Consider the following 27,498-nt stretch of genomic DNA (forward strand, 5'->3'; position numbering starts at 1 on the left):
TGCATTGCGATAAGCTGCCAAATTACATTCAAAAACATCTTCCAGGTACAAATTCAACTTTCAAGTCTTAGTCAGAAGCGACAAATGTAACAAGCACTCTTAAAATTACAACAAAAAGAAGACATTTATTCCACATACAAAATTGGTGAACATCCTGAGGACACTATACAGCATAATTGTCACTATTTTACAAAAAGAGCTGTTAACTTTTATGCAAGATATCAATGCCAGCAGTCCAGGACATGTCTGCCCCAGGTGAACTTTACACAAATGACAGGAAATCATTTACAGTACTGCACATTCCTCATGATTAAAAAGCAAGAAGCATAAACTAATGCAAAACGAGACTGAAAAGCAATACAGTGGAAAATGGGAATACATCTACTTGGAGATTTATTCTCTTTAAAATTAAAGCAACCAATACTGTACCGACTTGAGCATTCAGATAATAAAACACAAATGGGTTAATGTAATGAGCAACACTTTGCTACAAGAAAAATTATTTGTTCTAGATTGTTAAAGCTATGTGTATGCAATTTGCAGAGCACATAAAAAAAAACTAGCACAATGATTCTTTAATGCTCTGATGGACTGATTTGTACAGCCTGTGTCAGGGAAATTTTAAATTGCACATATTACATAAATACACCATTGGCATTGCATTCACAGGAGTCAGAAACATATTGGTTTGACTAGTGCCCTGTCATTAGATTTACAATGAAATTCATGATTGGCTTAATGTTTCAATACCCAAAGAAACAATCCAATGCACAAAACATCCCTCAAATTGAAAGAGAAACAAGATAGGTTATATCTTTAAGCCAACCTATATTTAATGTATTAATCAACATAGGGTTCTCACCTTCCATCTTTGTGGTATGACATTAACATGCAGGTATGAGTGAACTGGTTTGTTCCGAGAACAAAATAAATGACTGAAAATAAGATTTGAGGGAGTTCAAATTTGCTATAAAAGGCTCTTTTATGTAATTGGGTGGACCAAATTGATCTCAGTTCATGTAAGGTATCATATATTTGCACTTCAAACACACTGTCTGATGGGATCTTTTAAAATGCTGTTTTAAGTGGGTGAGCCTTCACTTAAATGAGATTTGCATTAAGAGAATTCTTTACAGCAGGGTCATTTAATAAATTACTTTAGCTAGTGTTTCTGCGTCCAGTCAGGGGCTGTGCGACTGGGAGATTCTCATGTAGGTACGTCATACTGCCATGCTCAGAGAAGTCTGCAGCCGTGTGGCCCTCACCCCGCAGGACCCACTTGGTAGTGAGAAGCCCCTCTAGCCCCACAGGTCCACGGGCATGAATACGTGCTGTACTAATGCCAACCTCCGCACCTACAACACACAACACCGTCATTAGGAGATTAAAAGGGAAATGTTTGAATAATTAATATGACTGTAGTTATCCCAAAAACGAAAAATTCCACTCAAAGGATTGTTTACCCAAAAATGAGAATTCTCACATCATTTAAATCATATGCCATCCCAGATGTGTATGACTTTCTTTCTTCATCAGAACAGAAACATAGATTTTTAGAAGAATATCTCAGCTCTGTTGGTCCATATAATGCAAGTGAATGGTGATCAGACCTTTGTAGCGCGAAAAATCACAAAGGAAACAGAGAAGTAATCCATAAGGCTCAAGTGGTTAAATCCATATCTTCAGAAGCGACATAATGGGTGTGGGTGAGAAACAGAAGTCCCTTTTTTTTTTCTCTAAATCTACACCTTTCTCATCTGAATGTCACATGAAGTGTCCGTTTAGTTTTACTTTCACATCTGAAAGTGAAAGTTAAAGTGGAGATTTAGAGTAAAAAAGGACTTATATATTGTTCCGTTTCTCACCCACTCCTATTATATTGCTTCTGAAGGGATTTACACACTGGAGTCATATCGATTCTTTTATGTGGTTTTTGAAGCTAAAAAAGGTCTGTTCACCATTCACTTGCATTGTATGGTCCTACAGGAGAAGAGATATTCTACTAAAAATCTTATTTTGTGTTCTGCTGAAGACATAAAGTCATACACATCTGGCTTGGCCGGGGGGGGGGGGGGTTCATTATCAGAAATATTTCATTTTTGGGTGAACTGTACCTTTAAATTTTAGTCTGTTCCTCACACACAGTTATTTTATAGCATTCAAAGACTTATTATATATTGTCATATATTATATATTGTTTGTGGTGCTTTTTTGGTTGTCATTTTAGCTCTTGACTGCCCCAGTCCTCTTTTACTTTCATTTCAAGGAAGTTAGTGGCAAAGGTATTCTTTAAAAGTTCACCACTGAGTTCCACTAAAGAAAGTCTATGACATGAGTGAGAGTAAATAACATAATTTTCATTTTTGGGAGAACTATTACAGAAGGTGGAATAGAAGAAAAAAATTAGAAAAAAGGATTATAAAAGGCTCTCTACCAAGGCCAAAACGATATCCATCTGCAAATCGTGAGCTGGCGTTCCAGAACACACAGGCACTGTCCAACTGCTGCAGGAACTGCTCTGCTGTCTCCTCTACACAGATTATGAATCATAGATTAAAAAAAATGGTTAATGACATGTGCAAATACATTACATGCATGCAAGGTTAATGTAAGTTTAGATGTAGTTACATGTTTGGATGCAATAACAATCTTGTCACTAGATGGTACTGAAGTATTTGAAATGGTTTTTTTTTTTGCCGCCACAACAGGGCCCTCAACGTCAACACACTTAAATGAATACAAAATCTAGAAAATTTAGACAAACTATTTAAAGATGCAGTATGTAACAATTTTCATGTAATATTTGCCCTTTTTTTTGCCAATATGTGATCGTCTTGTAACGCAACTTAAAAAAAAAAGAAAAGTTGAACCCTTCCCGGACTTCCTAGGTTGCCTGTTAAAGCCTGTAGACTGATTTTCATGGGAAGGTAGCAGGTCGCTTTTGCAGGGAAAATTCAAATGTTGTGACGTTAATGCTCCCGAGAGCCTTTACTCAGTGCTTATCTTCTGCTATTCAACAGCGACAACAGTCTGCAACTCTAGGTAACTTTATGTTAGAGATGGAATTTAGCAAAAAAAAATAAATAAAATGTATCTACTGCATCCAGTCTGGCTAATTGGGAACTTGATCGTGGTCTAGCGAAAGCAAATGTGAACATCGGCAGGGCATTTGATTCCTGGAGGGACTTTTGTTCGGTTTTGGGGATCAAAACAGACCCTGAATTGGCGTTCTTCTTATTGGACAGGTAACCTTACATAACTGCAAACATGTAGTGCCATAAGTAATGATCTGTGTAATTTTAGCGAACTTGATCTTGCCTTCTAACGCTGACAAATTGCAAGCAGCCTATAAATTATTTAAACAATCTTCTCTTTATACTAAAAGTCAGGTATGCTGATTCACTGTAACTGACATAAACAATGATAATCTGTAATTATTCAGCCAGGTAAACTACAATAACACATGAAATGAATGCTAGACAACGTTCAAGATAATGCTAAAAGACCCATTCATTAGTGTAACGCAACTTGGTTATACAGAACATATATACAATCTATTATTATAAAACAATATTGCATTGATATATCAAAATGAGTTGTGAATCATATCAATACTGAATTTTGTCAACATATTTATAAATGTACAGTCTATTTTATAAACAGCTACGGTCATCATCCATCAAATTTAGCTAACAGCTATAGATAAAGCTGGCTAGCTAGCTAACGCTGACATAGGCCATCATATAAATGCAGTCAATGTATCATGCAAAGTAAAGTGATTAATTCAAACTACAGTCTCACATAGTCAGAGCTACAGTATATCCACACTTTGTTTTAGCCCTGTTCCAGCACTGGATTGTCAAATATAATATACAGTCTCAAAGTACAACAATCATAACTATGTAATTTTAATTATGCATCTGTCAGCATGATGTTGGTGAATCACGTTCAGTCAATTTGTACATTATGTCATCGTTTTGGTCGATGCTCGCTCGCTTCCCTATGGAGTGTGTGCACGAGCAACAGGTAGCTGGCTGCAGTTCACTTAACAGCCACAGGTGTCATTAATAACAAGAGTTTCTGAATCTTACATACTGCAACTTTGAGTATGTGAACAGCTATATCTTGCATTACAGCAGGACAGCTGTATGTTCAGCATTACCATTCTCAGTAACAATAACATCAGTGTGGGAGCTGCCATATTTATGGATGTGATCCACAGCTTCCTGCATACTGTCCACAACCTCTATACAGCACTCCAGATCCCCATACTCAGTCCGCAAAGACTTCACCTCCGATGGACTGAAAGTCAGGTAGGATGCAAATTTGGGGCCAGCGTGGATCTTTACCTGCACGAATTAAGCCACCAATAATAATGAGGAATGGGATTTAGAATTAGACAAAAGGCAGATTTCGTTACAGTTCTGAGTATATGTGCCTCCTTTAGTAAGAATGGTATTCTGTGTATATGAATGCTCTTACATGTTCTGTTCTTAGCATGTCAATGATCTGGTCAAACAGAGGGGTTCTGAGAAGATCTCGATGCACCAACAGGGTTTCCATGGCATTACAGGCTGCAGGATAGTCACATTTGGAGTCTCGGACTAGAGAGATAAGGCAGCATCATTTTTGTAAACCGTTAAAGGAATAGTTCACCTAAACTGAAAATTGTCATTTACATAAACCCATATGACTTACTTTCTTCAGCGGAACATAAAGAGACATTTTAAAGGATATTTTGCCTGCTAATTTTAGTGGCAGTTAGTGACTCACTTTGAAGCTTAAAAAAAACATCCATTAAAATTTGTCTGTGTTCTGCAGACGAAATAAAGTCTCCTGTGTTTGGAACGCCATGAGGTTGAGTTAATGACAGAATTAACTTGCAAATATCTATATGAAGTCATATTCTTAAGCAGTCTATCTTACTGATCTTGATGGCTTTGTCAATGCTGGCCTCATGGTCCACATAGACATGGCAGATGCCCTCACTGTGGCCAAGAACAGGGATGCCTTTAGCTGCACGCTGAATATCTCTGACCAGCTGAGAGGATCCACGGGGAATGATCAGATCTATCATCTTCTCAAGACGACACAGATCCTCCACCTCTTCACGTGTGCTCACCTGCAAGAACATGTTATTATCGGTTACATATTTAATATATGAAAGCGATCATGGAGCTGCTCACTGACACGAATGAAACGTGAAATTTACTGTACACCAGTGTATCATTTACCAGCTGGATGGCGTCTTTCACTCCATGGATGGAAAGGGCCTCCTGGGCGAGCTCATGCAGGATGCGATTTGTGTTGGCGGCCTCTTTGCCACCTTTCAGCAAAAGAGCATTTCCACTGGCAATGGATAAAGCAGAAACCTACGCAGAAAAAAAATAAATAAAATTGTAGCTGTTTATCAGATGCTTATTTACAAAGTAACTTGCAGTACATTTATTGCAGGAACAATATGCCTTGAGCAACCTGGTGTTAATTGCCTTCCTTACGGGCACAATAGTGAATCACCCCTCACCCTTGTGAATTGCCTCTTGCTGGGTTTAAACCAACAAACATTCAGCCCAGATCTGTAACCACTAGTCCAACCACCAAATGTTTGCAAAACATGAAAACTATATAATACAGATTACAAAGAAACTATGCAAATGATCAGTTCCATTCAAATCATCTACATCCACATGCTCTTGATGTCTTGGTTAATACAGTATCTCACAAAAGTGAGTACACCCCTCACATTTTTGTAAATATTTGATTATATCTTTTCATCTGACAACACTGAAGAAATGACACTTTGCTACAAAGTAAAGCAGTGTAAATTTGCTGTCCCCTCAAAATAACTCAACACACAGCCATTAATGTCTAAACCTCTGGCAACAAAAGTGAGTACACCCCTAAGTGAAAATGTCCAAATTGGGCCCAAAGTGTCAATATTTTGTGTGGTCACCATTATTTACCAGCACTGCTTTAACCCTCTTGGGCATGGAGTTCACCAGAGCTTCACAGGTTGCCACTGGAGTCCTCTTCCACTCCTCCATGACGACATCACAGAGCTGGTGGATGTTAGAGACCTTGTGCTCCTTCACCTTCCATTTGAGGATGGCCCACAGATGCTCAATAGGGTTTAGGTCTGGAGACATGCTTGGCCAGTCCATCACCTTCACCCTCAGCTTCTTTAGCAAGGCAGTGGTCCTCTTGGAGGTGTGTTTGGGGTCGTTATCCTGCTGGAATGCTGCCCTGCGGCCCAGTCTCCGAAGGAAGGGGATCATGCTCTGCTTCAGTAGGTCACAATACATGTTGGCATTCATGGTTCCCTCAATGAAATGTAGCTCCCCAGTGCCGGGGAGCCCCAGACCATGACACTCCCACCACCATGCTTGACTGTAAGCAAGACACACTTGTCTTTGTACTCCTCACCTGGTTTCTGTCACACACTCTTGACACCATCTGAACCAAATAAGTTTATCTTGGTCTAATCAGACCACAGGACATGGTTCCAGTAATCCATGTCCTTAGTCTGCTTGTCTTCAGCAAACTGTTTGCGGGCTTTCTAGAGCTTCATCTTTAGAAGAGGCTTCCTTCTGGGATGACAGCCATGCAGACCAATTTGATGCAGTCTCCGGTGTATGGTCTGAGCACTGACAGGCTGACCCCCCACCCCTTCAACCTCTGCAGCAATGCTGGCAGCACTCATATGTCTATTTCTCAAAGACAACCTCTGGAAATGACGCTGATCATGTGCATTCAACTTCTTTGTTCGACCATGGCGAGGCCTGTTCTGAGTGGAGCCTGTCCTGTTAAACCGCTGTATGGTCTTGGCCACCGTGCTGCAGCTCAGTGTCAGGGTCTTGGCAATCTTCTTATAGCCTCGGCCATCTTTATGCAGAGCAACAATTCTTTTTTTCAGATCCTCAGAGAGTTCTTTGCCATGAGGTTCTATGTTGAACTTCCAGTGACCAGTATGAGGGAGTGTGAGAGCGATGAGACCCATTTTAACACACCTGCTCCCATTCACACCTGAGACCTTGTAACACTAACGAGTCACATGACACCAGGGAGGGAAAATGGTTAATTGGGCCCAATTTGGAAACTTTCACTTAGGGGTGTACTCACTTTTGTTGCCAGCGGTTTAGACATTAATGGCTGTGTGTTGAGTTATTTTGAGGGGACAGCAAATTGACACTGTTATACAAGCTGTTCACTCACTACTTTACATGTGTAATTTCTTCAGTGATGTCACATGAAAAGATATAATCAAATATTTACAAAAATGTGAGGGGTGTACTCACTTTTGTGAGACACTGTAAATTGATCATGAGTTTTTGCACGACTAACCTGGGGCAGGCAGTCTGGCCGTGACTCAAAGATGACCAGCAGTACTCCTATGGGCACGGTGATCTGTTCCAACTCCAGATTGTTTGCCACACGAGTCCTGCGCAGAACCCTACCCACACTGTCCTGAGAGGAGACTGCGATCTGACGCAGACCGATGGACAGACTGTTCAGCTTAGATGACGACAAACTGAGTCGCTTCAACATAGCTGGAGACAGGCGACCTATAACATCACAAGATGAGAACCTAAACGAAGGCAAAAATCCTCTTTGATGCAATAAATTTTATGTTAATGAGACTGTCTGGCCTGACAAGCAGCAATGACTTACCTGTGCTGACAGTAAGCTCCATGTCCTTTTTATTGGCTGTTAAAATTTCATCTTTTCTTTCAGTGAGGAGGTCAGCCAATGCACAGATGATATCACTCCTCTGTGGGCGAAGAGATTATTAATATTAAGACTTCATAGTGCTTTCTTAGTATGCAAGGATACGAGTCAGGGCAATTTCACACATGGCTCATTTGTTTTGGAACCTGGTGTGCTTTCTCTCTTAGTTTGTTTGGTTTAGGCATATATGAACACAGCAATCGCACTTGGATCTACATCAAAACAATCGGTTCGTGACCACCTGAATGAGGCAGTCTCAGCCTGACTGCAAACAAACTCTGGAGCAGTTCGCTTCTGGCGAGAATGCAATCCAACCCAATGGACCAATGAACCAAACTATATCCCTATAAAAACCACAAGCATACATGACGGATTGGCAGAGAAGAAATCTGTAGGTCAGCAAGTAACTTTAATAATAATCAAACTGTGGATATATCATTTGGGGACTATATTAAATATAACTGCCAGTTTAAAATAAGAGTTATTGAATGATTAATTATAGTACGATCATTTCTCCATTTTGGACAGCGGCCAAACAGACAGTTAGGACGACGTAAGCAACTTTTTGACCATCTTCACATGGCTTCACTCTTTCTGCTGTTTGTATGCGTTTTTGTGTATTAGAGAAAGAGCTCTGTGACTGAGGATAGGCACTTTTCAATGCAGAGACAATGCAAAAGCAAAATAACCATGATGAAACTTTTACAACTTATCTCTATCTGAGTAATGTTCAATGTTAATTTACTGCGCAACCTCTTACTGGAACATGCATTCTGGACCATTCAATAACGTTCTGCGTAACTGTGACATAAACAATACTCAACAATTTGTACCCGTTGACAAAGTTTTACAGGTAGGTCTATTTCATTTTAACCAGTACACAGTAGGAGCTAAATTGTGGAACAGCGCACAAACATTCTGACCAATGATAGGACAGTCTGCTCACATGTGACTTTATCCGGAGACTATAGCAGAGATGGGCCAGTTCTATTAAAATGGATGGGAGAAATTGTATTGCCCAACCAAGGAGCTCTAAGCTCCCAATGGTCAACAAAGAAAGGAAGTCCCGCCTTACAGGTAAAAGAGACAATCACCTTTTAGATACAGACATTGACTGTCAATCAACTCTAGAACACGCAAGTGCATTAGCAAGAACATTTAGTTTTTTACGTAATGAGTTAAAGAAGCATAATTTATAATTCCAGTAATGTCAAATTGTATTGCTGATTTGAAATATGTTCTTTGATTGTAATCTTGACCCAACCGTTTTTGAGATTGTTTTTTCCCTATTCAAGTAGATAGGAGCTGCACTGGTATGACTGGAAATAGCCTCCCAAGATGGCCGACAATGGACTGACTTGCTAGAAAGATTTTGCTTTAACAGTTTGAGTCAATTTTGAAATGTTGCCCCACGTTAAGGCTAGCTGCAGAGTGAATGCAAAGAGAACTTTGTTCTTTCTTTTTTTGCTCACTTTGGTAAAAATATTTACTCATTGAATTACTAATATATATATATATATATATATTTGAAATGGAAAAATCTAAATGGTTGGTACAATTCAGCAACTTTGTTTCCATCAAGTCAACAGTAGCCCAGAATATTGCTTTTTAATGCAAGGAATGTTCATAAATTAAGTCACATCAACGCCTTCTAGAAAAATAGGGACATATGACTCCTGGCAATCCTTTAATATAGTGGGTTATATGGCGTTATTTCCCTGTCAAATGTCGAGAGCGCATTATTGTAGCGCGAAAGTACATTAATGTTATGCGCGAGCGCGAATCCCTCTGCTCGCGCGCGGAATATAATGCGCCGAGCGCGAATCCCTCTGCTCGCGCTGGAACTGGGCGCGGCTCTCAGATACACGCTGCTCTTGAAAGAATTTTCTCTGCGCTCGCTCAGAGAATATGCCTGCACTTAAAACGTGTTCATTGCAATCGCGAATCTCTCCTCTTCGCTTAAAGTAAGCGTGTTTGTGCTTAGACTGTGTCCCGTGCGTTCGCGCATGCCCAAGTACTCTTCTCTTCGATTTCTTTCTCTTTGCTCTTGGCATAAACGCTGTCAAAACGGCAACAACCAATCAGAAAAGGCTTCAACGACTGACCAATGAAAACGCGACATCGTACATGGAATCTTATTGGTTGATATTGAACCGCACATGTTCATGTGTTCAATCAAGACGATTCAATTCAATCAAGACGAGCCGAGATGGATCCGCAGAATCGACGATCTCAGGTAAACAGTTTTATTTGTTTTGATGTTAAATATGTCAAATGTATCTTAGAAATGTCTGGGAAGAGGGCGACTGGATTATTTTACATATAAATGACCTAGACTGTCAACCACATTCATACTACAGGCGCTATGCCCATTGTAGTGAGATTTTTGAGCCAAATAGATTTGAAAGCCGATTCCAAAAGGCAAAAATAATATTTTACGTCTGATAATTAACACATTGTCTCGTGCAATCACACCAGTGATTAAACATTAAGTACGTAGCGAGATCAACTGCTAAATTAAAATCTGAAAAAAGACTTGGGGAAGATAAGGTGGCAACATGCCCCCGTAAAATTATGCTAGTCCTATATCTATTATGGCTGTCACGAATGAAGTGATGTGAAATGAAAAGTGTCATCTGCAATAGATTTTCTTTATCGCGGATTGCAGCGTTGAGTGTTATAACGTTAATCAATCACCCACTTTCTGTTGAGCTTAATTAATGCAGTTTGGCCAATCAGAGGCATTTTGATTAAAGGACAAGTTCAGTATTTTACACTTAAAGCCCTGTTTTAAGATCGCTTCTGATGAAATAGAACGGTTAAGATTAAAATTTGGACCAAGGCGTCATAAAACCAACGCACATGGCACCCTTTAGCGTCAATATGAGACGCAGATATATATGGGCCAGAAGGCACCTCCTAGTGGTCTAACCCTAACCAATCTTTCAATCTTAACCGTTCTATTTCATCAGAAACGATCTTAAAACAGGGCTTTAAGTGTAAAATACTGAACTTGTCCTTTAATCAAAATGCCTCTGATTGGCCAAACTGCATTAATTAAGCTCAACAGAAAGTGGGTGATTGATTAACGTTATAACACTCAACGCTGCAATCCGCGATAAAGAAAATCTATTGCAGATGACACTTTTCATTTCACATCACTTCATTCGTGACAGCCATAATAGATATAGGACTAGCATAATTTTACGGGGCATGTTGCCACCTTATCTTTCCCCAAGTCTTTTTTCAGATTTTAATTTAGCAGTTGATCTCGCTACGTACTTAATGTTTAATCACTGGTGAGATTGCACGAGACAATGTGTTAATTATCAGACGTAAAATATTATTTTTGCCTTTTGGAATCGGCTTTCAAATCTATTTGGCTCAAAAATCTCACTACAATGGGCATAGCTCTGTAGTATGAATGTGGTTGACAGTCTAGGTCATTTATATGTAAAATAATCCAATCGCCCTCTTCCCAGACATTTCTAAGATACATTTGACATATTTAACATCAAAACAAATAAAACTGTTTACCTGAGATCGTCGATTCTGCGGATCCATCTCGGCTCGTCTTGATTGAATTGAATCGTCTTGATTGAACACATGAACATGTGCGGTTCAATATCAACCAATAAGATTCCATGTACGATGTCGCGTTTTCATTGGTCAGTCGTTGAAGCCTTTTCTGATTGGTTGTTGCCGCTTTGACAGCGTTTATGCCAAGAGCAAAGAGAAAGAAATCGAAGAGAAGAGTACTTGGGCATGCGCTGAACGCACGGGACACAGTCTAAGCACAAACACGCTTACTTTAAGCTGAAGAGGAGAGATTCGCGATTGCAATGAATACGCTTTAAGTGCAGGCATATTCTCTGAGCGAAGCAGAGAAAATTCTTTCAAGAGCAGCGTGTATCTGAGAGCGCGCGCCAGTTCCAGCGCACGAGCAGAGGGATTCACGGCGCATGATATATTCAGCTAGCGAAGCAGAGGGATTCGGCCACAAGATAACATTAATGTACTTTCGCGCTACAATAATGCGCTCTCGACATTTGACAGGGAAATAACGCCATAGGGTTAGAGCTAACCTGCTCTGAGTCGAGGGAAGCTAGAGTCCTGCCAGCAGTGCGAGCCATTTCTGTCTGCTGCTCCACTGTGGGACCTGTGATAAAAAAAAAAAGTGATGTCACTTTCAGGTAAATTCACAGACAAGGACAAACGAATTACCTCAAAAGAAAACTGATCTTGCAGAATGTGTAATGCTTACCTGCTGGCTTGACCTCTGAGAAGAATGTTCCGACTTTCTTGCCTTCAACAATGTCTGTGATCACGTGACCTGTGACTTTGGGGTGTGTACCGTTTGCAATGACAACAGATGTCCCACCCTGGAGAGCCCACAGAGCAGCTTTCACCTAAGAGTTATTGATGGCACAGACTGTCATGTTTAGATATTCAACCAAATAATAAATATTCACTTACAAAAGCTGCCTTGTAGCTTTGCATTCACACCTTTGCTTCCATTCCTCCAATGCCGACCCTGGATTTTGTGCCATAGGTTATAGAATGCTGGTCCCCAGGATAAAAAGTGTCCAGGAGTTTTGCATCATCTGATCCTGGTGGGCTGTCATAAAGCCCTGCATAGAGTGACAAAACAGGCCACAGACTGACTGAGCTCATGGTCTAACGACAGCAGTTCCATCAAACTATTTTGCCTTCATATTCTAAAAATAGAGTAAAAGCTGTCATTTGAAATCTCACCTTCTACATCAGAGAGCGCGATCAGAAGATCTGCCCTCATCTCTACGGCAAGACGGGCCGCAAGACTATCATTATCCTTGATACTGATTATCTGAAAAAGAACTATATGTTAAGATCTGAGTAGAGGAAGTGGCTCACTGGGTCTCATTCACCAACCGTGCATGCAAGCAAATCTGTGCGTAAAAACTGTGTGTGAATGTTTCATGACTTATCAATAAGCTTGTACTTCAATTCTTTCTCAATCAAGAACCAACTTAAACAACAAGTACACAAAAAACAAAGACTACTGGTGGCCTTGGACACTTGCAATGCATTTTGCTGAAATATTTTGTATTAGTACAGTATGTATTATTTTTATTAGACGTTTTATAACTAAATTTTTACACAGCAGAGTTAAGGCTGTTCTGAGCCTGCTGAAAAAAGTGTGTGTAAAGACGCAATGCCGCATCAAATCCAGATTAAATTATGCCTGCTGTGACCCAACTCAGCCCCTAGTAGCAAAGGCAGTTCTGATGCTGCTTTGGTTCTGTGCAAATGAAATGCAACATCAAAGTGACCTTAAAATTTGTTGGTGTCATGATACTGCACATTATGAAGTTACATATTTAGAAGTATAATCTAAAGTTCTCATAAATGTCATGTTTATATATTCATAATTTTATATGCAAAACATTAAATGCATAACAATATTTATGCAATTGTTATTGCTGTGTAAATACATTTATTCCAACTCTGAAGCATTAAACAGTCTAAGTAAATATTCATTTTCTTGCTATGCCCCTTAAGTGAATAATAGGTCTCTGCGGAACAATAATGGGCATTTCTCAATCTGTGGGTATATTCAAATTGGTATGGGCATTTCCCAACTAATTAAAGTAGGGAATCTCAGTGTAGTAATCAGTGGGCATTTCCAAAACAGGATGGCCATATCTGAACAATCCAATGAAAGTAGGTAAACTCAATGTAGAAGGCAATTTGTGTAAAGTGGTTGAAAAATGCCCACTGACTGGAAAACGCTATTTTTGTCTCCTAAGCTGAGCAATGGGTGTTTTCAAACTGTAATGTGCATTTTCAACTATCCAATGAAAGGAATCTTAATGTAGTAATCAGTAGGCATTTTCAAACCAGTATTGGCGTTTCTGAATTATCCAATGAAACACCCATTTTTGTTCTGCAGAGACATAAGTGTCACTTTAGTTGCAACAACTGTGCCACCTTTGCGGGGTAAAGATGGTTATGGTGAACATATAAGTCAAACTTCTTTTATTAAAAAAAAAAAAAAAGTGTGTGTTATTACTCAAGCTGGGGTTCTGTATAGAAATGCAGCCTTTAAAGGAGTACACACAGCTGGCTAATGAGAGGTCTGAAACATGATCATGTACAGTCTAGACTTAAGTTAAAGGTGTTTTTAGTGTTTTATCTGGTTTTGAGAATGGCACATGTAGCTTTAATCAAGATCAGAGCCCAGCATGAAAACCCCTCATATGGAGATAGTTTGGGCAAGAATTATGCTAATTAATAACTGCAGGTACACACTCCATTTAGAATACAGATAAATTAACATTAGAAAGAGGATAAAAAAATTGTGCATATGGCAGATAATTGGATGCAATTATTAGTGAATGTGACCCATTATCTTTTTAAACCCACAAAGCAAGACATCATAGCTATATTTAATGTTTCCACAAGTTGGTGAGATTTTTCCATTTAATCTGTGACATCACATTGGCTTTGATGAATGAGAACGGTCTCTGCTCTATGAAATGGCAGCAATCCTCATAAAACCACATATGAAACAATAGCCAGTGCAAGAAGAGCAAACGTAGGCCAGCCCAGAGAAAAAGCATCAGTGCTACACAGCCAATTAAGTATTCTTACTTCCTTCCCAATTTCTACAGCAACAGAAAACACCCAAAGGCTGCAACAGTGCAGAAGACAAACATCAAGCCTCTATATTGTTCTGACTCCCAGCATGCATCTGTAAAAGCCCCTCCCAGCATGCAGTGCCAACAGAGACAAGGTGGGCAGCAACGCTGCATGGAAGACTTTGTATCCCTGACCCTTTGTGCCCTGTACCCACATTTACCCCCTGTAGGTCACTGTTGGGTTCTGGGGGAGGCACCACAGCATCGTTGGTATTGATGATGGGCACGATGTTCATCCGCAGCAGTTCGTGCAGAGTGCTGTTCAAGTTCCGCCTTTTCTGGTCATCGTGGAAGTCCAAGTTTGTCACCAGAATCTAAAGCAGCAAAAACATCAATTAAAGAGTGACTATGACAGGGTATTAACTTTTGGCCTATGAATTTCCAGGATATTTTAGAAATCATTTAATAGAAATTGCTTAATGGATTTCCAAATATATGCAAGGAATCATTTGAATTAATATAATGATTACAAATATTAGTGTTCATATATCTCCAATAAGACTCTAAAAATTTGCAATTTTTGCACCACTAGCGTCACCAAACAGAACTGCAAATGTAATCATTGTTTTCAAACAGATTCCAGAAAACATCCCCCATCTTCCATTGGTTATGACAAACAGATAGTCCCACTCCAAACTCAGACTATTGGTCGAGTCAATATTAATTTCACAATCTATCTACAAATGGCTTACTTATAATTCACTGTATATCATGCCGAGATACGAGAAATAATTTTTCAATCGAAAATATTAAACACATATATTGTTGGAGCCATTATTTTGAATTGTATTTTTTTGTTGTTACACTAGAGGGCGTATTAGTATATTTAAGTAAGGTGGTGATGAGTCACAGGCGCGCTTATGGAAGGTCAACAAACTTTTTGACCGTGCAGTGTTGAGTATTGGATTGTGCAAGACTGTGCTCATGCCCAACAATATATTTTGAATCAGATATTTTGGTTTAGTATTTATTGTTTGCACAGCCAAATGGACAATAAATGGATTTGGCTTATCCAAAATTGTTTTGAAGGTATGGACAATGCATTTATCTTTATTCAAGACAAGAGCACACGTCAGAAACAGACTAATGAAACCATCTGCGTCCCTATATGTATGTCAAAAAGTTTGACCGAAGGATCCTGGATGAGCCTTATATCGATGCCGACTGAAGCAGATCGAATTGGATGACTACAGGAAAAGTCAGCTGATCTGAAGTCGGATGCTCATTCATGACAGTTTGTTGGATTAATTTTTTGTGGAATATTTGGGAGTGATCGCCGCGGATTTCGAAGGACTACAAACCTGCACGTGCAAAAGGAGGATACAGAGCACAGGAACAACAAAGCCTTCAGCGTTTGTGGAACTGAGGTATGAAAGTGATTTCACTTGAACTTGAGTCGAATGGCCATATATAAAACAGTGTGCACACAAACAAAGACAAATCCAATGCGTATTGGTGGTAAAAAAAAAGGGGTATTTGTGAAACGAAGAACTGAACTGTTTTATCATTTGAAATGCTTGTGTTTGCCCATGTTTACAGTCTTTAATCAGATGTTTATGATGTAAAATATGCAGTTGGTAAAGGTTTAAAAATGGCGGATGAAATTCAGTTTCCTGGTGCTGAAATCGAGCAAGATGGGGCTCAGACTCAGAAATCAGATGAAAATGTTGAATTGTCTGTACGAAAACGAGAGGTTAAGCTTACTGCAAAAGGGTTAATGGTAAAACTCAATATTTTACAGAAACAAAGAAAGTCAAAATTTGACAAAGCATCCCAACTGAAAAAGACAATACAAGAGTTAATGGGTAATAGAGAATATGAAAATAAGGTCAAAGGTATGTTTGAAAAGTTTGAAATGCAATACAAAGAAGCAAAGGAAGCGCACGAGTCTTTGATTGTTTTATTACCTGATGAAGAGAAAGATCGGCATGAAACATGGTTCAAGGCAAAAATGATAGGGGTTGTGGAATTCAGCACTGTGGTATATAAATGGTTGGAGAATCTACAGGAGGAATGTGATCATGCTGCAAGCGAAATTGAACCCAATGATAGCATTTCGAACGTTGAAACACGGGCTAGCGGTCGCACTTCAAGCCATAAGAGCAGCCGCCACAGTTCACGCTCCAGCAAATCTAATGCATCTGTGCAGCATGCACGCATTCAGCTTGAAGCAGAAAAGGCTGCTCTTGTCGCTCAAGCAGAGTCTTTAAAAGCTAAGCATGATATTGAGCAACAGTTGGAAATATTACAGAAGCGTAAGGAACGAACAGATATTGATGCGAAAATCGCTGCATCCAACGCAAAGATATCTGTACTCAGGACTTATGAACAATGAGCAAACAGCATCGCATCGGATGGAATCCTATGTCAGCAAACAGGCAAAACAAGCAACTGCATCTCTTCATCCAGAAGTTGACAGACAGTCAAGAACTGTACTGCAAAGCCGCATAGGTGCTACCTCACAACCCACATCATCTCATTTACAGCAACCTGCATCTTCAAGACCCAGAATAGCTACCTCAGTAGATGAAAGAAGGTCTGATTTCACACAGAGTATGCTTCAAAAACATCAGGAAATAACAGAGTTGTTAATACAGCAGCAAAAGTCTCAACATTTACCACCACGTGATATTCCAGTGTTTGAAGGGGATCCACTGCAATTCAGTTTGTTCACTAAAGCTTTTAAACATTGTGTGGAGGAAAAAAACGAATAACAAAGGCGATTGCTTGTATTTCCTTGAAAGATACACAAGAGGGCGCCCAAGAGAAATTGTTCAAAGCTGTATGAATATGGCACCTGAAAGAGGTTACGATACAGCTAAAACTATGCTTAAACAGCAGTTTGGAGAAGATTATTTTGTTTCTGCTGCATATATGGAGAAGGTGCTTGGATGGCCCATAATCAGGTATGAAGATCCCATAGCTCTTCAAGACTATGCACTCTTTTTACGTGGGTGTTGTAATGCTATGGCAGATCTACAGTACATGCAAGAACTGGACATGTCAGCAAACATGAAAGCAGTAATTCTAAAGCTTCCATTTAAGCTCAGAGAAAAATGGAGAACAGCTGCATGTGATATCATGGAAAGACAGAAAAGAAGAGCCCACTTTAGTGATGTTGTCAACTTCATTGAATACCAAGTTAAAATCATTTCTGATCCAATATTTGGGTCCATTCAACATGTAGAGATAAGACCTACTGGTAAACCGAAGGATGTGTACAAATGGAAGTCACAATTCCAGTCAAAGCCAAAGTTAAAAGGGGATAGTTTTGCTACCAATGTTACCAACGTTAACAAACCTATTGTTGGTGAAATCCAAAGGGTAAATCCAAGCAGGCAAGTCAAGAGTAACTTCACTTGTTTGTTTTGTTCACAAGGTCATTCTTTGGAACAATGTAAAGAGTTTGTGAAGAAGAAACATAGGGAAAATTAAACTTTATAAAGGAAAAAGCTGTCTGTTTTGGTTGCTTGCATGTTGGACACATGAGCAAAGAATGTAAAAGGCGCTTAACTTGCAAAGTGTGCAATCAGAAACATCCCAGTGTTCTTCACATTCATCTTAAGGAGTTCAAGGTTGATAAAGCTGTCAACACAAATGATGAACAGTATGTAGAACCAACTATCAACAATACGCTTGTATCTGCCCAAACATGTGGTCATATTGGGGCCGGGAGTAGCAGTGGTATCTTACCTATCCTTCCAGTCCAAGTAAAGTCTGCAAGGGGCAACAAAATTGTTCAAACCTACGCATTTCCGGACACAGGCAGTACCTCTACCTTTTGTTCAGAAAGTTTAATGAGGAAGCTGCACCTAAATGGACGAAAGACAAATATTTGTTTGCTTACCATGAGTCCCAAAACAACAGTCTCAAGCTATGTGGTAAACAATTTGGAGATTTCAAGTCTTGATGGTAATACATTTTATGAATTACCAGAAGTGTACACACAGAAACAAATGCCCGTAAACCAAGCCAACATGGTCAATCGGGAAAACCTAGCTAAATGGCCATATCTTGATGGTATTCAAATTCCGCACATTCAGGCTGAAGTAGAGTTGTTGATAGGTACCAACGCCTCCAAATTACTTGAACCGTGGGAAGTAGTAAATAGTCAGGGAGATGGTCCCTATGCCATAACGTACCCTATTGGGGTGGGTCAGTCAATGGTTCTCTAGGCAGTTATCAAAATGAACAACATACTGCTAGAGTAAACAGGATCTCTGTTGAAACATTGGAGTTGCTATTGGAAAAGCAATACCAGCATGATTTCAATGAAAAAATGTCAGAGGACAAAGAAGAAATGTCCAGAGAGGAGGTAAAGTTCATGGAAATCATAGAGAAATCTGTGAGCTTCAAGGATGGACATTATAGTTTGAAACTGCCTTTCAAAAACAAAGATATTATTATGTCTAACAATCGTAACATTGTCAAACAGCGTCTTATAGGGATAAAAAGAAGGTTTGAAAGGAATTTTAAGTTTCAGCAAGAATATACAGACTTTGTCAACAATATGATTATCCAAGGTTATGCTGAGAAAGTGCCAGAGCATCAATTGGATCGATCTGATGGTAAAGTTTGGTACATTCCACATCATGGTATGTACCACCCTCGTAAAGGCAAGTTACGTGTGGTATTTGACTGTGGAGCAAAATACCAAGGCACATCTTTAAACGATCAACTACTACAAGGCCCAAACCTCACAAGCTCTTTAATTGGAGTTCTTCTGAGGTTCAGACAAGAACTTGTTGCTTTCATAACGGATATTAGAGCAATGTTTTACCAGGTCAAAGTAGCAGAAGGAGGCAAAGACTTTCTTCGCTTCCTGTGGTGGCCAGGTGGAGATGTTACGAGGGATGTTGCTGTCTTCCGAATGACTGTCCATATTTTTGGAGCAGTTTCATCCCCAAGTTGTGCAAGTTTCGCTCTGAGGAGAACTGCAAAAGACAATCAACACTGCTTTAATAAAGAGGTAATTGACACTGCGTATAATAACTTCTACATGGATGATTGCTTAAAAAGCTTATCTACAGAATATGAAGCAGTCCAGATGGTCAAAGACCTGACCACGCTATGTCAAAAGGGAGGCTTCCATTTAACACAATGGGTCAGTAACAGCCGTAAGGTCTTACAATCCATTTCAGAAAAAGATAGATCCAAGAATCTAACTGAGCTCAACTTGGATCGAGACCATCTACCAGTGGAAAGGGCCTTAGGACTTCAATGGTGTGTACAGACTGACACCTTCAATTTCAGAACGGTTTGCAAAGAGAAAATGCCAACTCGACGTGGAATATTGTCAGTGATCAGTTCAGTGTATGATCCTTTAGGATATCTTGCACCACTGACACTTCCAGTCAAACTCATCCTGCAGGAGTTGTGCAGAACAAACTATAACTGGGATGATGAGATTCCTAAAGTTCTTGAACAAAGGTGAGTTAAATGGATTTCTGACTTGGATCAGTTAAGTACTTTTAATGTTCACAGATGTTTGAAACCATGTGATTTTGGACAGCCGGTTAGTGCCCAGCTTCACCATTTTTTCAGATGCCAGTGGAAGTGGACCTACTTGAGGCTACAGAATTGTAACAATGGTGTTCACGTTTCCTTTCTGCTTGGCAAAGCCAGGGTGGCACCCCTAAAACCAGTTACCATTCCTCGTTTGGAGCTGACCGCTGCAGTCCTAGCAATTCGCATTGACAAAATGCTCAGAGGAGAACTTCAGCTTCAACTGGAAAATTCTTGTTTTTGGACTGATAGCACATCTGTCCTGAAGTATATAAGGAATGAGAACAAGAGATTCCGTACCTTCGTGGCAAATAGAATTTCTGTTATCAGAAAAGCTTCAAATGTGACACAGTGGAGGTATATTCATACTTCACAAAACCCTGCAGATGATGCGTCCAGGGGAATGACTGTACAACAGCTAACATCCAACAAGAGATGGTTAAATGGACCAAAGTTTCTAAAAGAACCAGTTTCAAATTGGTTAAATGACAACATTGAGTCAAATATTGCTGATGATGATCCAGAACTAAAGAAAGAGCTCTCAACAAATGTTGTAAACATTGAAGACACCAATAATGCAACCCATAGGCTGATCAATTACTTTTCTGATTGGAAAAGACTCAAGACTGCAGTTGCATGGATACTGAAAGTAAAGAAAGTTCTACTTGAAGTAAGTAGGCAAAGAAAACAATTGACGACAACTTTAAATGATTCCAATGTATTGGAAGTTACAACAAACCAAAGCTTCATTTGGAGGAAAGTGCTTGTCTCCAGACGACCTTTCAGAGGCAGAAAAGGACATTATCCAGTTCTGTCAATGGGAAAGATTCAGCGTAGAAATTTCATCACTGAAATCTGGAAGATCTGACATCAGAAAACACAGTTCTATTCACAAGTTAAGCCTCATTTTAGAAGATGGATTGCTGAGAATCGGTGGCAGGTTATGCAAAGCTGCCATGCCTGAAGAAAGGAAACACCCAGTTATTTTATCTAAAGATCAGCATATTTCCAAATTGATTCTTAGGCATATTCATGTACAGAGTGGCCATAGTGGAAGAAATCATATGCTGTCTATATTAAGAGAAAAATACTGGATTACTCAAGCCAATCCAACAGCCAGAAAAATTATTTCAAGCTGTACCTTCTGCAAGCGAAACAAAGGTAAGCTAGGTGAGCAAAAAATGTCAGACTTGCCCGAAGAAAGAATAACTGCAGATCTTCCTCCATTTTCAAATGTAGGAGTGGATTACTTTGGCCCAATTAATTTAAGAGGTCGTACTTGTGTGAAACGCTATGGCGTAATTTTTACATGCATGGCCAGTAGGGCCAGTTCATTTGGAGGTGGCATACTCATTAGACACTGATTCTTGCATAAATGCTTTGCGACGATTCATATGCAGAAGAGGACAAGTATGTCATATGAGGTCTGACAATGGAACAAATTTTACTAGCTAGAAAAGGAATTGAAAAGGGCACTGGCAGAGTTTAATCAAAATAAAATCACAAAGATTTTAGCGCACAAAGGAATTAAATGGAGTTTTAATGCACCCACTGCTTCACATCATGGTGGTGCATGGGAACGCATCATCAGAATGGTAAGAAAGGTGTTGTCCTCCGTTTTGAATCAACAAACGCTGGATGATGAAGGATTACACACTGTTCTGTGTGAAACTGAGGCAATTCTTAATATTCGACCCATCACCAAAGTGTCCAAATGATCTTGAAGCGCTTACCCCAATCATCTGCTTACAATGAAGAGAAACCCAACCTATCCTCCTGGTCTTTTTGAGAAATCAGATCAGTATGTAAAAAGAAGGTGGAAACAAGTACAATACCTTTCAGATCTTTTTTGGAAAAGATGGATAAAAGAATACTTGCCTTTGCTACAGGAAAGGCAAAAATGGACCAAAGAGAGACGTAATCTTATGCGGGGTGATATTGTACTCATTGCAGATTCTACAGCCCCACGCAATTCTTGGACTCTTGGAAGAGTAATAGAAACTTTCCCAGATAAAAGGGGTTTAGTTAGATCTGTACGAGTTCAAACCAAAACAAACACAATAGTTAGACCAGTAACAAAACTTTGTCTTTTATTAGAAATGTAAAAAGAGGAAGGTTCAAATGCATGGTATATAATATATAAATTAACTGATGTATAATGGACTGTTTTGATGGCTCCTTATGTAAATATATGATTTTGAATTGTTTATGCCCTATGTCATTAACAGTTCAGGGGTTGGTATGTTGGAGCCATTATTTTGAATTGTATTTTTTTGTTGTTACACTAGAGGGCGTATTAGTATATTTAAGTAAGGTGGTGATGAGTCACAGGTGCGCTTATGGAAGGTCAACAAACTTTTTGACCGTGCAGTGTTGAGTATTGGATTGTGCAAGACTGTGCTCATGCCCAACAATATGTTTTGAATCAGATATTTTGGTTTAGTATTTATTTTCGTTTTATTTGTTGTTTGCACAGCCAAATGGACAATAAATGGATTTGGCTTATCCAAAATTGTTTTGAAGGTATGGACAATGCATTTATCTTTATTCAAGACAAGAGCACGCGTCAGAAACAGACTAATGAAACCATCTGCGTCCCTATATATATGAACAGACTATATGATGCTGGCTTGTGTTTTGCGGATGTTTTGCTCCATGCAAGGACTCACAAAGAACAATATCTAGCCAATAATATATCTTAGAGCACCGCAAAGCTGGAAAACAGATTCACTATAAACATTTCCATTCCTTATAATTTTAACAATTTTCATGACTTTTCCAGGCCTGGAAATCCCCATTATATACATTTCCAGGTTTGGATAGCATCTACTCTGAATAGAATCTATTTTCTAGCTTCATCAAGCATGTGTAAGTGTGAGAATTTACCTGTGCTGTACAGGTGCTGTACTGAGTGAACATTACTTCATATAGTGCCATGAGCCCACTCTGTCCGGCAGCAGCACACGCTCTTGCCTCCAAAACCGGCAGTGACTGACACAGAAACACATTTATAATTATTATTCAGAGCAATTCATCCTGTATCAATCAATGCAGTTATTGTATCTGGCACACGAGGACAGCATGGAACACGTTAATGCAATAAAATATAGTAAGTTATTCACACTTACCATGTCTTTGAGCTGATTCTGGCCAGAATGCAGGGCTTGTCTTACACTCTGTGAGAGGAGAATTTCATGCCTCAGCCTTTGTTTACCAAATGCCACAGCGCCACTGGTCACGATCATCATTTCTCTCCCCTGATTCTGAAGCATTGCCACCTTAAAACAATCAGAATTCATCAGTCACAATGTGCCAACATTTACATAATACGTCATTTTTTTTATTAACATTTAAAGGTGACATATCATGTTTTTTTTTATATAGATATATTTTGTTCCTCTAAAGTCCACTTTTAAGGTTAGTAAATATTTGTGTGTGAAAAAGTCATAATTTGTTTTTTTTTTCCAACAAATGTCCTCAATCTCTTTTAGTCTCAGAATCAGGGCTAAAGAAAGAGTGTTTTTCATTTTGGCTCATTTGAAGCAAACATTTAATTTTTTCATCTCCTTTCGAAATGGTAACCGGATAGAACAAAAAAGAACGGTTAATAATGTTCTTTTTAAAATGACAGTACTCTGCGCTAAGGGGTGGGTGAAATACCAATTGCGGTGTTGCGAGAAACAAGCAACGTGGTCTGGAAAAACAAGTCCAAAATTAGCCACTTGCCTCACCAAAATAAATGAAAATAAGCAAGTAAATGTTCTCCTGTGGTGGCTTTATCAGAATAGAAATCATAAGCATACAGTTAATAAACAGTGAAGTGCAATTTTAATTACAGATCAGTTTCTCAAAGCCCAGCAGTATCAAATCTGGATTGCATCATTTCTAACAATAACAAGTCTTTTTGGAGTAGGGATAAAATTCAGAGTTCTACAAGTAACACTATGTTTTCATAGCACCATTAACTTCTCAACAATGATAAGTTGACTTTTCATGATATGACCCCTTCAATACTAATAAATTTTTTTTTTTTCAATGCGAGTTGTTAAATGTAGAGTGAAACCACAAGCCTTTATTTTTACCTGTTCTACGATCGAGGCCAGACGCCCCAAAGCGAGTCCACACTCGTCACCGCGGGTTACAACAGCACTGCCCAGCTTGACCACAATTCTTTTGGCCTGGCGCAGCTCGCTGCGATGGCCAAATGACTTACCGTGCGCTCGCGCCAGCGGCACTGTAAAAAAAGGCACATTACTCCACTGGCGCACAGCATGGAGTGTGAGAGATGGAGAGAAAGAGGGATCTGCAGGAGACGGAGAGCCAGGAAAGGACCCAATGAACGGCCATGCCATGCAGGAGAGCCAGTGAGAGGATAGAGGAAAAATAAGAGTGATGGGAGAATGTTACTGTGCATCAACTGATTGTGTTACTTATGTCACGATAATCAGGAGAGGATGGATAGGACAGAAAATGGTGGATGACAAAAACAAGCATGTCCATCATGTGCGATTATTATGGGATACTGCACTAACTCTTCACAATAAAGTTACAGTTGTTTATTTTAGTTGACTAACATAGTTAACATGAACCAACAATAAACCACTTTTACTTAGGATTGGGAACCGAGGGTTGGGAATCTTATTCAGAACCGCTTCCATTTTTTGAAAAATACCAGAATGTATGGTTTACATTGCGGGCCGAACTCAGAACTAAATTACTCTGACAGTGTTTCAACTTAAGCTTGAGATGCTTTTGGGAAACGCAGCCAAGAACTGTTAAATTTTCACAAGACTGACATTTGGCTACATAACACAGTCTAAACTATCTCTGGTCCTGTTATAGTTAAGAAATATACTTCAGACCAGTGAGATTTCAATTAGTCAGTGCAGTTGTCAAGGAATTTTATAAAATAATCAATTAATGAAATACATTTTCAAATTTCTTAAAATATTTTTTTTTAAATCACATCAATCTACACTCAATACCCCATAATGACAAAGCAAAAAACTGATTTTTGATAACTTTGCAAATTAAAAAGAAAAACTGAAATATCACATTGACATAAGTATTCAGACCCTTTGCTATGACACTTGAAATTTAGCTCAGGTGCATCACATTTCTCTGGATCATCTTTGAGAAGTTTCTACACTTTGATTGGAGTCCACCTGTGGCAAATTCAATTGATTGGATATGATTCGGAAATGCACAGACCTGTCTATATAAGGTCTCAGAGCTGATGCATTTCAGAGCAAAAACCAAGTCGCGAGGTCAAAAGGAACTGCCTGCAGAGCTCAGAGACAGGATTTTGTCACGGCACAGATCTGGGGAAGGCTACAAAAAAAATTCCAGCTGCATTGAGAGCTTCCCAAGAGCACAGTGGCCTCCATAATTCTTAAATGGAAGTTTGGAACAACAAGGACTCTTCCTAGAGCTGGCTGCCCGGCCAAACTGAGCAATCGGGGGAGATGGGCCTTGGTAAAAGAGGTGACCAAGAACCCGATGATCACTCTGGTTGAGCTCCAGAGATCATGTGTGGAGATGGGAGAAACGTGCAGATGGACAACCATCACTGCAACACTCCACCAATTTGACTTTATGACCAGTGGCCAGATGGAAGCCTCTCCTCAGTGCAAGACATGGAATTGAAGCCCACATTCAATTAGCAAAAAAACACCTAAAGGACTCTGAGAAAAACAAGATTATCTTGTCTGATGCAACGATGATTGAACTGTTTGGCCTCAATTCCAAGTGTCATGTCTGGAGGAAACCAGGTAACACTTATCACCTGCTCAATACCATCCCAATGGTGAAACATGGTGGTGGTAGCATCATGCTGTGGGAATGTTTTTCAGCAGCAGGTACTGGTCAGTGTTGAAGGAAAGATGAACGCAGCAAAATCCTTAATGAACATCTGGTTCAGAGCTCTTAGGACCTCAGACTAGGCCGAAGGTTCACCTTACCACAGGACAATGGCCCAAAGTGCACAGTCAAGACCACGCAAAGGTGGCTTAGGGACAACTATGTGAATGTCCTTGAGTGGCCCAGCCAGAGCCCAGACTTGAACCCAATCAAACATTTCTGGTGAGACCTGAAAATGACCATCCAACCTGACAGAGCTTGAGAGGATCAGCAGAGACGAATGGCAGAAAAATCCCCAAATCCAGGTGTGCAAAGCTTGTCGCATCATAACCAAAAACACTTGAGGCTGCAATCGCTGCCAAAGGTGCTTTAACCAAGTACTAAGTTAAGGGTCTGAATGCTTATATCAATGTGACATTTAAGTAGTTTTTTGTTTTGTTTTTGTAAATAATAATAAAATACAAGTAATCAAAAGTTATTTGCAATCAAAATCAACACACCAAGTGATCAGAAATCTGAGACAAAGCTGTGTGTTTAAGCAGTACAGCATCCACCAAAGCCCCACCACATACTTTATGAAAGAAAATAAACATGGTAAAAGGTGCCACATCAGCTAAGCCAGACAGCAAAAACCAAATGCTGACAGCACAGAACCCAAAGCTGATGCAGTGAATGAAAGACAAACATGCTGCAAAATAGGAGTGATTTGAGCAGATCAGGGGAAATGGATGAAAACCACTTTCTACATTATGTCTATTCTTCAATCCCATTCAATTACTCAAAGATTTTAACAAATAATAATAAAGATATACTTTAGTACTTTGTATATAATGGGACAGGTAATTAGCTTTACAAGCCTAGAAATGTCTCAAGTTGCGTTCTATTACATATTTTACAACATAAACACTTACTCTTCCCTTGTGAAGCAGCTCTTCTGAAAGTCTGCATAGCTTTTGGCCTTGTTAAAAGCCGAGAACAGGAGAGCACCCTCTGGAGATCCATGTTGATCTAATCTGTTCAACTAAAATCTAAATCAAAAGAACAAAATTAATCTAATACATCCCTCTTGTAGTCTTCCTATGCATGATTAATAAATAAATTGCTTCAAGTTTATGATAATTGTTCCTGTAAACAAAACCAGAGAAACAAAAGCAGTTGATCAAAACCATGCGTGTATTAAACCCAGGCTATATCACGGTTTAGCTACACCCAACTGGCCCACGTTCAATTCAACAAGTGCATCAATGTACAATGTATAAGAGTAGAAAAGGATGGGTGCTATATTGTGTGAAAATATTTAATACGTTTTGAATGGGACAATGGACTGCATCTAAACGCACGCTGTCTGCAACATTTAACAATATATATAAAAAAGAGACTCCGCAAACCACTCTGAAACCACAATAACTAATAAACAAAGCAACAAATCAATAATAACAGGCTTTATACACAAACAATACGTCATTTTTTTCTAATGCAAACTTTTTTCAGGGACATTGGATGATGCAAGATTAAATGGCCCAGCATGCCATTTCTAATGCAAATATAATGTGTAATGCCGATTACGTGTAATGTCAATCTGATTACACGATCTCATTTTACATACCTTAATCTGCTAAATAAATACTCTTTATCCAATTCAAATGTACTGTCACGCCACTCTCTTCAGTGCCACATCAACTCTCAGCGGCTGCTCTCAAGGATTCAGCCATGTTGACGTTAAACCACG

The 27,498-nt window shown here is 39.3% G+C and overlaps 1 protein-coding gene across 2 annotated transcripts; it reads right to left on the reverse strand.

Annotated features, from left to right (window-relative positions):
* Positions 1–105: 105 nt before the first annotated feature.
* LOC127633840 (delta-1-pyrroline-5-carboxylate synthase-like) lies at positions 106–27,498 on the reverse strand. 2 transcript variants are annotated; one of them, XM_052113182.1, is made up of 18 exons: positions 27,376–27,498; positions 26,681–26,797; positions 23,993–24,144; positions 23,039–23,188; positions 22,797–22,901; positions 14,567–14,719; positions 12,481–12,571; positions 12,232–12,356; positions 11,990–12,134; positions 11,811–11,884; positions 7,669–7,768; positions 7,342–7,562; positions 5,235–5,372; positions 4,927–5,122; positions 4,483–4,604; positions 4,163–4,349; positions 2,435–2,530; positions 106–1,355 (listed from the first exon to the last, which is right to left on the reverse strand). In XM_052113182.1, the coding sequence occupies exons 2-18, from the start codon at positions 26,769–26,771 to the stop codon at positions 1,159–1,161; spliced, it is 2,343 nt and encodes a 780-aa protein (XP_051969142.1). In that variant the 5' UTR covers positions 26,772–26,797; positions 27,376–27,498; the 3' UTR covers positions 106–1,158. The 2 variants fall into 2 exon arrangements, with proteins under 2 accessions (XP_051969142.1, XP_051969141.1); XM_052113181.1 differs by having other exon boundaries at positions 14,561–14,719.

The sequence above is a fragment of the Xyrauchen texanus genome, chromosome 40 (assembly GCF_025860055.1).
Source record: "Xyrauchen texanus isolate HMW12.3.18 chromosome 40, RBS_HiC_50CHRs, whole genome shotgun sequence".
Taxonomy (NCBI): Eukaryota; Metazoa; Chordata; class Actinopteri; order Cypriniformes; family Catostomidae; genus Xyrauchen; species Xyrauchen texanus.

What these genes read in the sequence shown, in the direction of transcription:
- LOC127633840 (XM_052113181.1), bottom strand. Translation starts at nt 26,771, where the DNA reads ATGGATCTCCAGAGGGTGCTCTCCTGTTCTCGGCTTTTAACAAGGCCA. An exon ending in AGAATCAGCTCAAAGACATG is followed by an intron (nt 22,902 to 23,038) that starts GTAAGTGTGAAT and finishes TTTCTGTGTCAG; the next exon opens with TCACTGCCGGTTTTGGAGGC. An exon ending in CGCGCTCTCTGATGTAGAAG is followed by an intron (nt 12,357 to 12,480) that starts GTGAGATTTCAA and finishes CACTCTATGCAG; the next exon opens with GGCTTTATGACAGCCCACCA.